Source organism: Miscanthus floridulus, chromosome 8 (assembly GCF_019320115.1).
Source record: "Miscanthus floridulus cultivar M001 chromosome 8, ASM1932011v1, whole genome shotgun sequence".
NCBI classification, from domain to species: domain Eukaryota; kingdom Viridiplantae; phylum Streptophyta; class Magnoliopsida; order Poales; family Poaceae; genus Miscanthus; species Miscanthus floridulus.
Window position 1 is genome coordinate 183,852,923 of NC_089587.1, and position 12,252 is coordinate 183,865,174.

Consider the following 12,252-nt stretch of genomic DNA (forward strand, 5'->3'; position numbering starts at 1 on the left):
TTGCTGATGACGCTACGAGCATCTTGGTTCGGCCCGAGCCGCTCGCGCATAGGCGGCCGGTGCGGAGCGGGCGCCAGGTCATGCTGGGGCGTAGATGCGGCCTCTTGTGCCGCGCTCGGAGGCTATAGCGATGAGCGGGTGGAGCAATTTGTCTGGTGCGTCCATACTCCCCAGGTGGGGAGAGAGGCCGTGAGTCGGTGTCGTGATGCGGAGCTCTCTGCCTGTTGAACGGCGGCGGTTTCCACCAGTGCCCGGAGGTTTCGGTGGATCGCATGTTCCTAGGGGTCATTCAGCTCGGGAAGGCCGCGCAGAAGCATCGCCACAGCGGCGATGTTCTGGTCAGCCCGAGTGAACTATTGGGGATCGTTCCCCCCATCCATGATGTTGCGCTGGACCCAGCGGGCGCGACCCCGGGCGCCGCTCACCGGTTTATGCGCAGTGTGGTGCGTCGAACGCACCGGTGCAGGTAACGGCTGGTTCTGCCGCCGTTGTCGTAGTTCCTCGCCGTGCTCTCGTGTGAGCGCGAGGGTCCCCGCACGAGGGTCCAGAGGGGCGTTAGTCTGCAAGGACTCTGCTACCACCGGTGGCTATCCCGGAGCGTCTACCATAACACACTCCCAGGACGAATGGTGGCTAGGTGCTACGTCACCGATGCTGGAGCCGTCACTCTCAACATCGTCATCCATGAGGTCGAGGAAACATGTGGGAGCATAGCTCGCCATTTCCACGAATTCGGACATGAGAGGGGCGACGCCGGCATCCTTTAGAGCCCTCGGGCATCCGCATCCGCAAGGGACATGAGGCCATAGGGGAACCGGTCACATGGCGGTCGTGACAGGCACAATGGGGTCCCTCCGAACAATCGGTGGAAGATAGAAAATAGCGAGTAAATGACAGTATGTACATTACTCATAGCGGGGTTTGAGCAGAGAGTTTGCTCAGAATGAAGCACATGCGCCTCGTCATTGAAGTCGTCGTCTGTCCCAGAGCCGATGGAGGGTGCCCCTCTGACGGGCGCCGGAAAAAGCGCCTCCTCGTGGAGGTGTAGTACGCTGAGCCGGTCAGCGACGAAGTCTAGGCTTCCGAAGAGGAAGTCCTAGGACGGCTCGAGGATGGGTGGAACCCACATCCCAATAGGTGGGAGTGTGGGAAACTCCAGCGAGCCAAAGCGAGTCGTATCGCTCGAGCCCGCCATGGCGAAGGTGGCGGAAAAGTGGGCCATCCGATGACCAAAAAGTGTGAATGTACAGCGTCTTCCCCACGGACGGCGCCAACTGTCGGTGCAGAAAGTGACCAACATGTAAATATTTGTAGTTTTGCTGTACGTTGTGATCGGAGGTGGCCTAGCACTCAATGACACAAGGTTTATACTAGTTCAGGCAACGTGCCCTACATCCAATTTGAGTCGGTCGGTGACTTTATTCCTGAGCCCAGATGCTCAAAGTTTGTTGTGGGGTTACAACCGGAAGAGAGATAGATGGGGGGTACAAGAGGTTCGGTCGAACTCTGGTCTGAAGGGCCAAGAGTGACAGGAGCCCTGCTATGTGCTAAGTGTTCGAGCATGTGCTCGATATAACTTTGGAGTGTCTAAAGTTACAGAGGGTGAATCGATGTAAGTGAACTGATCGATCCCCTCGTTGGAAGAGAGCGCATCCCCTTTTATAGATGAAGAGGATGGCTTTACAAGTGAGACGGAGAGAGTACATACGCTACTAAGCCTTGCTGCCCACGCCGGCGGGTACCAGATGATGGTAGGCGCCCACAATACTGTTTAATGTCAGATGCACGTTGGAGGTTGCGTCGTCTTCTTCTGGTATGGCAGATGTCGTGCTTGCCACACTACTGATACCTAGAGGCATGCAAGGGGTTTTACCATATTCGCCTGGTACGGTAAATGCCGGTGCCCATAACACTGTTGATGCCTAGAGGCATGTGGGGGGAGCCTTACTCTGTTTGTCTGGTATGGGAGGTGATGGCACCCACAACACTGTAGGGGAAATGTCGACGCCTACAACACTGCTTGGGTTCTGTCATGCTAGGGAGGTCGCAGGGTACTGTCCTGCAGGTGTACAGGGTACGGTCCTCGGTATTGTGGTTGACTTGAGTGCCCTGCCTTACTTTCTCCATCCGTTTCCTAGTCCCTACTGAGCGGGCGTCCCCGGTCAGTCGGTCTCAGTCGGCTCTGATTGCGCCAGTCGGAGAGGAGCTGTAAGTAGGGGTTCGGTGCAATCTCGATCGGATTCAGAAGTAGTGTTTTGGCCGGGCCTTCCGGTCGGAGCCGCCGTCTGGAGGCGGGCCGGACTTGGAGGCGAGGCCTTCCGGTCGGAGAGGCGGGCCAGAGTCAGAAGCGGGCGCCGTTCCTCCTCGGCTAGGCCTTCCGGTCGGAGAGTGGATTGTCCTTCTGGCCTGCCGTTTAGGTGTTTGCGCCGGCCCAAGAGTTTGCGCATCATTTGCAACGTCGTTTGCTGGGCTGAGCCTTTTGCTGGGAAGCCGGTCCATGAGGGACCCCGGGTTTATGAACCCGACAGAGGCGGTTGCTTTGCCTACCTCGAAAACCCAAAACGCCCGCCTCCATTAACATTATTGTAGTAGTGTATGATGTTTGGAGAACGATTTGTAGAGACGGCCCATCCTTAGAAATCCGATTTGTAAAAGTGGCTAGAAAACGGCCTCTATAAAACATGATTTGTAGAAACAGAAAAGTAGAGGAGGCTGGGCTAGCCTACTCTATAGAGGCATCCTAGCTGCCTTTAAAAAACTTTCTGTAGTAGTGAATTTCACACACTAGTCCACCACGTGGTCTCAAGCAAAATGTTGACATGAATTACGGTTAGCGCACTAGTAAGGAGCTAGATCGCTCTGTATAGGTCGGGCAAAGATCAGCCTAGCCGACTTTTAGGTTGGCCGGCGCTTACAACATGTTCACACATGAACACTTCAACTCATGCATCTTGCGATGGGTGTAATATGCAAGGCACGTCGCTGGAGGAGCCTAGTCAGGAACACGATACACGTACAAGACATGCCGATGAGGTTTGTTAAAATCCGAAACCCCACACACCCGGAAGGGGCCCAATTAGGGCGTGCGACGGTTGTGGGCTACTGTAGCTGGCATGACCGCTCTAGAGCCTCATTGTCATTGATCCATTGCCATGCAGCAACAACGAAGAACAAGAAGTAGTTGAAAGCATCTAGGCCCCTAGTTCAGTTTTAGCAATTAATGACGACACAATTATTGTGACTAATGTTTGTTTTGCAGCGGCATTCTAAGTTAGCTCACAATGATGATTGATTAATGGGCAATCAAATGGTTTTTATGCCTCTATTTGGTGTATCGATTAATTATCAGTCTTCAAAGGATATCAACACGAAGATTAAAGGATCGCCTAGTTTTAAGTGTCAATGGAGTTGAGACACTTAGAGTAGTGATATGATCTTTGTTTTCTCCTTTAGTCGTACTATTAAGGGGCTATGAATGGGTAGCTTAAACTAGTCGAGTCTAGTAGATGTGATGCACACTTGTAAACCTAGCACCCAATTACAAAAATCGTTATGAGAAAAATGGATTGCATCCTAGAAGCATGCCGTAGACCAGAGTCAACAACCTTGTTTTTCTTCGCTTCTCATGGATGATCTTTATTTTTAATCTTGAATTTATGAATGTTTTTGTGAGTCGTGTGAAACCTTTTTTATGGAGAACTTTATAATAATAAGTGTGGTATGATTCCTCTCTTAAAATGACGAAGCCAGATGATACTTTTTATTATATTAAAAATAGTTGATACAACTAGCTTATGTTACATCCCTACTATATTGGACCAATCCAAATTATACTAGGTACACCCAAGATTGCGTCCCCCGCTGAGGGAGTCCGACCATTATACACCAAACCAATTGCACCTAGCAAATCGTCTCTATTAAAATCAAGGGCTAAAAACCATCCTTCAAAGCCTTCAAACCCAATCATGTGGCCAGGATGATTTGTATCAACTTCCAAGCTTCAACGCGCCCCATCGTAGGCTTCAACGCGCGGCATCAACACCGCGGCAATGCGCCTCACCCTAGATGGCCGATCAGTGATCGAATCCCAATCCCCTAATCTAAAAACGCAAAAAAAAATCCTTCCCCGATGCCTCGATCGCCCTGCTCGGCTGCGCCTCATGCCTGACCGCCCACCGCATCCGCGCCCCTTCTTCCCCGTGTCTGCTCCCCGCCGCAGTTGCACTCCCGCCTCCCTCCATGGGCACGGCGAGGCGGAGCAGGACACAGCGCCCCGGTAACCGGAAATCACCCTGGCCATTTTTCCTCTTCTCCTTACTTTTGTTTCTCCCAATCCCAAATTGGCAAACCCTAGCGAACGAGCGGTGACCGGCTTAGGCGAGGCGATGGTGTGCCGGGAAGGCGTTGACCGGACTCCGGAGTGCCAAGTGTGCAGGATAAGATCGGCGCGGAGGTGAGGGACGGCGTGCTCTACATCACCATACCCAAGCTGACAGCAGGGGGCAAGGTCGTCAACATCCAGGTGCAGTGAAGTGAAGTCACGAGCTCTGCCTCTGAATTCTGAAATGGGACGGATCAGAGTTCAGGATGGACGATGAGCACCTGCTACGTGCTTCTCAGCTTCTGGATGGGCTGGATGGAACGAGAGCGACAGCGATCTACTACTCCTACAATCCTACTCTTGCTCTTCTTTCTTTTTTGTTTTTGCCACATGCGCACAGCGAAACACGGGGCCTCTGACCTCCTTTCACTAACAAAAAGAGCCTGCTTAATAGATGGGTTGAATGTTAGTGGGTTAAAAAATAATAATGTTGAGTCCTTTTCCCCATGACTCGATATTTCAATACCGATCCTCTGTATTTTCCTGTTGTTTGATATTTGCACTTTGGTGCGCAGGTAACAGCATGTGGCTTTAGACTATGTGCAATGTTATCTGAAATACTTAAGGTTTGGTGAATGGAAGTTTGGTCATTTAAGTTAGCGGCGCTTTCGTAGAATAAACTATTCACCACCTTTTCTTAAAGTGTGTTGTGGCTAAACAGATGAGGCAGCTCTGAGGACTGGACGCCTTCTAAATGTAGGGGAGCCTGAAGACATGCTTGGTTATAGATGTGACCACTAATGTTGAAAAATATTATTATTCATATTTTGATAGGGTAAGATAGACTTCCTTTTTAATATTTCTTTTTTGCGTGAATCATAAATATAACTAATGAATCATAAATATATCTCAGTGATGCTTAATGACTTCCCATATATGCCTTTTGGTTATTTAATTTGCATGGTTATATGCTGCCGTTGCGTTAGAACGGGCATTATACTAGTTACTCTTGGTGATAGAATAAGTAGCACACTGGAAAAAAAATAGTGCATTCTTACTATAGTTAGTAGTCTAGTACTCCCTCTATCCTATAATACAATGCATTCTGAAATTTTAAGACAAGCTAAAGAAATACTTTAATGATGCATGCACCTATAGATTAATAGCCTGTATGGCATTGCTCTGTTCATTTTTTCAGGCAAATAGTTGCAGCTAAAAGAGTGCTTCATAAATTCTAGGTTTTTTTGTCGAGCAGCTCTTCAGTAGAGTTTGTGGACCAGAGTTGATAGACCACTCCCAAACATACCCTAAGCCAATTAAAGAGTTCCTTCTCAAATTATGATTTTCTTTTTAATAAAACTTTGCCAAATCTGAACATGTACATCATATAGAATACATTATATTTGAGTATAAATTTTTGCAGTCATAAGTATCTACCAGTTGGATTAGGTTCCTTGTGGTGGAAGCTGTCTATCTGGGTTTAAGTCCTTGACTTGGCACGGATGCTCGTATTTTTCAGGATTTAACGGCGTTGTGCTTTCAGTGGTAGGCAGCGTTCCCGTCCACAGCGAGGCGCCTGCGGTGACTTCGTCAATCTTCGAGATGTGCCGGCACAGTCTTTCGGCACATGTTGAGTAGGATTGTATGTGGCGTGTGACTTGCCTTCCGTCTTTCTTAAACTCATAACAGGTCGACAGAATATTAAGTTCAATCAATCTCTTGTTAATTTTTCAAACAGAATTAATCATTTATTGAACTACTCCCACCATTCCTAATTATAAGACTTTTTGGCTTTTCTAGATACTTAGTTTTTGCTATGTGCTTAGAGATACACCGTGTCTAGATAGATATTGTACATCTCATTGCAATGCATCTAGAAAATCCAAAACGTCTTATATTTTGGAACGGATGGAGTAGCATTTACTATAGACCTTAAAATTTATTTGATTTAAGGTTGGATCAAATCCATTTAAATCTAACATCATTATCATGAGCACTATGCAACAAATTGTATATCTCATTGCAATGCTCGAGCATGTTTACTGTTATTTATAATGTATAATTAGTATTATTAAATTAATATTGGAATATATTTCCATAATAAACATATTAGGAGATACCACTCATTCTAAAATAATTACATATCTTGTTTTTGGAGTAGTCAAATTTTTTAAAGTTCGATCAAACATGTACAAAATGTTATGGTAATATTTTATAATACGTAATGAGTATTATTAGATTAATAATAAAATATGTTTTTATATTAAATATATTAGGAGATACAAATGTAGATATGTATAAGTAGATTTTAGAAAAATAGATAGATTTTTTAGAAAATAAGATGTACAATTATTTTGGAATAGAAAGTAGAACCGGACAAAGCAACAAAGCTGTCAGATTTCCAGGAAAGACATGCCGCAACAATCATGTCGACCTCAAACAGTGACGGCAGCGCTGGGTGAGGGCCGGGGATAGCCAAAAGGTTTCAGTAACTGGGGAGTTTGACGGACTCGGGGTCTTCGCTGCCATGGCGGTCAAGCTAAGATAAGGCATGGCCACACAATGCAAGTCTGTGGACACAAACAACGCTGTTAAACTGTTTTTAAACCCTTGGGGCCTCATCAGCTGAGCATCGGACTCATTCGCACAGCAGTACACCGTACTTACCAGCAAAACCAAGCTGAGAAGGCCCGTGTTCTGCGCTCCGGACCAGCAGAGGTGCTCCGTTCTCTCTCCTCATTACTGCTGGCACCTAGTACTAGTATATTTTTGTTCGTGCCTTGCTTACTTGCTTGCCATGTTTCTGTTACTGACTGAAATGGGAACACTTCACAAAATTTTGTTTCGCTGCCTCAAATTATCCGTAGTAGAGTTAGAACAATTTGGTAGGATTATTTTATTTTCATCGACCCATAGTTAGAGAACTTGGCCGCTTAGAACTTGTTAGGGCATTCGACGCATGGTCATTATACATAGCCGCTCCACTGTCAACATACTATAAACCTGTATTTTCGTTTCACTTTTTTGCAGGTGATCGACCAGGTTCCATGTGTTGCGCTGAGCAACCCGTGAAGAGCAACATGCTCGTAGCATTGGCATTATTTCTGCTGCTATGTTATGGTGCTGGCAACATCCGTTGCTCAACTGTCCCTGGTAACAGCTCGGACATGCTTGCCCTGCTTGATTTTAAGCAGGCTATCGCCAATGATCCGGGGCTAATATTGAGCAACTGGAACACTAGTACTCCTTATTGCCATTGGGCGGGTGTCTCATGCCGCAGCCGGACGCACATAGACCGTGTGACCGCGCTGGAGCTCGCTGGCCAAAGCTTGACGGGCACACTTTCCCCCTCACTTGGGAACTTAACGTTCCTTGGGACACTGAACCTGTCCGTGAATCACTTCTCTGGCCACTTGCCAGATCTCTCGCATCTCCACAGATTGGAGTTGCTTGATCTGAACAGTAACTCAGTACAAGGGATTATTCCAGATACACTCACAAACTGTTCCAATCTTAGGGAACTAGTCCTCTACCACAACTTTCTAGAGGGTGAAATTCCCCTGAAAATTGGTCTGCTGTCCAAGTTATCACGATTAAGACTTGGTTACAATAGTCTAACCGGACTTATCCCACCAACCCTCAACAACACTCAGCTTCGAAAAATCTTTCTGCCTAATAATCAGTTCACAGGTAGCATCCCCAATGAGCTTGTAGCTTTGTCAAATTTATCTATTCTGTCCCTCGGTGGCAATATGCTATCCGGACAATTCCCAACAGTCCTACTCAATATGCCGGCTGGACTTGGGCGGGAACAGGCTGCATGGGATGTTGCCATCCAACCTCGGCGATGCGCTTCCTAATCTCGTTTTTTTTTATACTTTTCAGTAACAACTTTGAAGGTCAAATCCCAGCTTCATTAGGCAATGCTTCAGGGCTCAAGCTTATAGCTCTAGATGCTAACTATTTCACAGGTGTAATTCCAACTTCTTTTGGTAGGCTCACTAAGCTATATGAACTAAACCTTGACGACAACAATCTTGAAACACCAGACATCCAAAGTTGGGAATTCTTATATTCCTTGAGAAACTGTACCAATCTGAAAGTGCTTTCAATAGCTGGGAATCGGCTAAGTGGATCCATTCCTAATTATATCGGTGAGCTGCCCACCGGACTTGAATATCTACTATTGGACAACAACTTATCGGGGATAGTTCCGTCGTGCATAGGGAACTTGTCTGGCTTGGTTAGCTTGGCACTGTTGAAACTGGCGGTTTCAGACAACGTGGGGGAGACTGAGACCTCCGCCCGTCGGACGTTGTCCTTCGGCGGAGGCTCGGGTTAGGCACGACAGGAGGGCGTGTGGTGAGATGGCACGGAAAGCTAGGGTTTCATTGATTCATTCACCAACCAACCATTTACTGTTACAAGTGTTCCCTATTTATAGGGCTCAACTACCACATTCACAGAGTTTACAGTAGTATCCCTCAACTGCTACAGTACATTCTTGGGATATTCCTCTACTCGCCTTCCGTCTCGGGGGTAATCTTGCCATGCCGCCATCTGGTATTGGGCCCGCATGATCTACCGGCCCATCGGGCCTCAAGACTCAGCGATGGGCTTTAGGGCCTCCGCCGTGGGTTTCCGCTCTGTCCGGCCTCAGGATCCGACGATGAGCCTTCGGGCCTCCGCCTCTGGGAGTGCCAAAGCCGTAGGCCTCCGGCATCCCAGGATCGCCGATCTTCTGCTTGGGTCTTCGCCCCAACGGGCGGAGACCATGCTGGAGCACCCGCGCAGTCCACGAGCGCCCCCATCCGGTTACCTGCACATACCCAAACAATGTTGTCATTTAATTAGTCTCCTGTCGGGGCGGCCTCCGCCCCATCGGCCGGAGACGCCTGCGAGCCGGCCGGGCGGAGACCGCGTCAGGGCCGTCGCCCGCAACCTGCAAGCTCAATCTGACCAACCGTTCTCTCTCCCGGGTTTGGAGGCGTGGGAGCACAACCTCCGTTTTGGTAACAGGTGGGAGACGCCTTCGTAACCTGCTGACTGCGCAGGTCTCCGCCACTCGCGGTGGCCATGTTACAACAGGCACTAAGTTACAACAGTCTGACTGGTACAATTGAAGATTGGGTCGGATCGCAAATAGAACTAAAACATCTTTATCTTAACCAAAACAACTTCAATGGACCCATTCCATCCTCCATTGGCAATCTTACACAGTTAGTGAAACTCTCTCTCCGACAAAACAACTTCACTGGTTCCATACCCATCAGCTAGTCATACATTCAGCAACTCTCCTCTTTGGATCTTTCCAGAAATAGTTTACAGGGCACCATACCATCAGAGATTTTTAGTATCCAAACATTGACTACATGTGTGATTTCATACAACAAATTAGAAGGTCTTATACCTTCAGAAGTTCATCTTACACAGCTGACCGAACTCCGTCTTTCATCCAACAAAATTAGTGGGGTTATCCCTAGCACTTTGAGTCAGTGCCAAGAGTTGAAAATCATCCAATTGGACCAGAATTTTCTCACCGGAAGTATTCCTATGTCTTTTGGCAGTCTAATGAGTTTGAGCATGCTCAACCTTTCACATAACAATCTGTCGGGCTCCATTCCAACAACTATAGGTGGTCTGAAAAATCTCACACAATTGGATCTTTCCTACAATCGTCTCCAAGGAGAAATACCATTCAATGATGTTTTTACAAATGCAACAGCTATTTCTCTCAGCGGGAATTTGGAACTCTGTGGAGGATCTTTCGATCTACACATGCCCCCATGCGCTTCTGTTTCTAGAAGATTAGAGAGACAGTACTATTTGATCCGAGTATTGATCCCAATATTTGAATTCATGTCACTATTATTGTTGATCTATTTTGTTATCATTGAGAAGAAGATGTCAAGATCAGAGTCGTCGTTGCCTTATTCTTCTGAGAAATTTCCGAAAGTTTCTTACATGGACCTAGCTCAAGCCACAGGGGACTTCGCTAACTTGGTTGGCAGGGGAAGTTATGGTTCTGTCTACAGGGGAAAACTAATCCCCTCTAAACTGGAAGTCGCAGTGAAGGTTCTGGACCTTGACATTCATGGTGCAGAGAAAAGCTTCTTGTCCGAATGTGAAGCATTGAGGGGCATCAAACATCGAATTCTTCTTTCCATCATAACTGCATGCTCAACGATAGACATCAGCGGCAGGCCATTCAAAGCTCTAGTTTATCCATTTATGCCTAATGAAAATTTAGACTCGTGGTTGCATCATAAAGAGGAAGGAAAAGCTCATCAAAAGCATTTAAGCTTGACCCAAAGAATAAACATAGCTTCTAAGAGCAAGGCTAATAATACAGCCGGCTTGCTGGCTGTAAGGTTCTTTGTAGCCTTCTCTCAGCCCACTCATACAGTAGTTAGCTCTTTACAATTAATACATGGCCCACTTGTCTCTCTCACAGACTTTCTTGGTTCTTGTGCCCAAGCCGGCTGTAAGCTTACAGTCCGCTTCTCCTCTCTCTCCTCCCCTCTCTCCTTCACCTCAGCATTTAGTCGGCTTACAGCCTGCTATTATACTTACTCTAACATAGCCGACGCATTGGAATATTTACATAACGACATTTGGAAGGCCATTGTACATTGCGATTTGAAGCCTAGTAACATTCTCATAGATGATGATATGACTGCTCGCCTGGGGGATTTCGGTATTGCAAGTTTCTATATTGATTCTGCGTCCACATTAGTTGAACATTCAAATACAGGCAGATCAAGATGCATCAACTCAATTGGCGTGAAGGGTACGATAGGATATATACCACCAGGTATAATTACTGTTTTGTTTTATCTTCAACTAGTAATACGTCGCAGAGTTATAATTTATATACAATAACTACGTAACTTATATATACGCAGAATATGGCGGAGGCGGCCAACCATCGACTCATGGAGATGTTTATAGTTTTGGGATTGTACTTCTTGAAATGATAACCGGCAAAAGGCCTACTGATCCAATGTTTGAGAATGGATTCAACATTGTTAACTTCGTCGAGAGAAGCTTTCCAGATAAGATAGTCGATATTGTTGATGCTTCCATCCAGGAAGAATGTGAGACCTTTTCTCAAACAGAAACCACAGTAGAAAACCGAGACACCCGTTGCTTGCTGTCTCTGCTCCAGTTACCACTTTCCTGCACGTGGCAGTTTCCAAGAGAAAGGATGGCCATGAGGGAGTAGCCAGCAAAATTTGTTCAATCAGAACCTCATATATTGACGGGAAAGCTAAAGACGATGCTGCGCTAAAGTGATCAGAATCTGCAGTCAGGGCAAAAGCTAAGTGAAGCCAACACTGGTGATATAGCCATATATATATAGGTGACGTCGGTGCATCAATGATCCAGCTTAGAGCTAGCTGAATCAATTTTTTAATCATGAAATAGTGGAGAAAGGTAGGAGACTAACATAAATTCAAGAGATAATCTCGCACATTTCACGATGCATCACTCTCTCACAGCATCATTTGTTCAGAACTGTTTGATGCAGTCTATCTTAATATTTATTAGCTTAGAGCTGGTGCTAGCTCGTACTGTTGAAGACGCCCTTACATGTTCTTGGGTGTAAATAATTAAGATCCAATAGTAGGATTGAGTGAAAATATACTAGCCGTGCCTAAATTTGGGAGACGGTGTCATCTAGATCCCAAACTTTAAATTTTTTTTTAGATCCCTAAACTTGCATTGTCCCGGGTTCCAACAAAGGACCAAATGTGTTTCAACCTTCTCCATATGCTGACGTGGCATAATGATTTGGCGCTGACTTAGATTGGACATGTTTGGTCCAATGACTAAACTTGCACGACGGTGTCATCTAGGTCCCAAACTTTCAACATTGCATATCGAGGTCCCCAAACTTGTTGGAGAAAATTTGTTCAATGTCATTAGAA

General features: G+C 46.4%; 1 protein-coding gene and 1 pseudogene across 1 annotated transcript; both read left to right on the plus strand.

The window, feature by feature from the left end:
• The first annotated feature begins 6,891 nt into the window (after nucleotides 1-6,891).
• Nucleotides 6,892-8,334, plus strand: LOC136477709 (LRR receptor-like serine/threonine-protein kinase EFR). The gene is made up of 2 exons (XM_066475952.1): nucleotides 6,892-7,039; nucleotides 7,352-8,334. The coding sequence occupies exon 2, from the start codon at nucleotides 7,369-7,371 to the stop codon at nucleotides 8,179-8,181; it is 813 nt and encodes a 270-aa protein (XP_066332049.1). The 5' UTR covers nucleotides 6,892-7,039; nucleotides 7,352-7,368; the 3' UTR covers nucleotides 8,182-8,334.
• Nucleotides 8,335-8,672: 338 nt separating this feature from the next.
• LOC136477708 (probable LRR receptor-like serine/threonine-protein kinase At3g47570) lies at nucleotides 8,673-11,964 on the plus strand (annotated as a pseudogene).
• The last annotated feature ends 288 nt before the right edge of the window (nucleotides 11,965-12,252 follow it).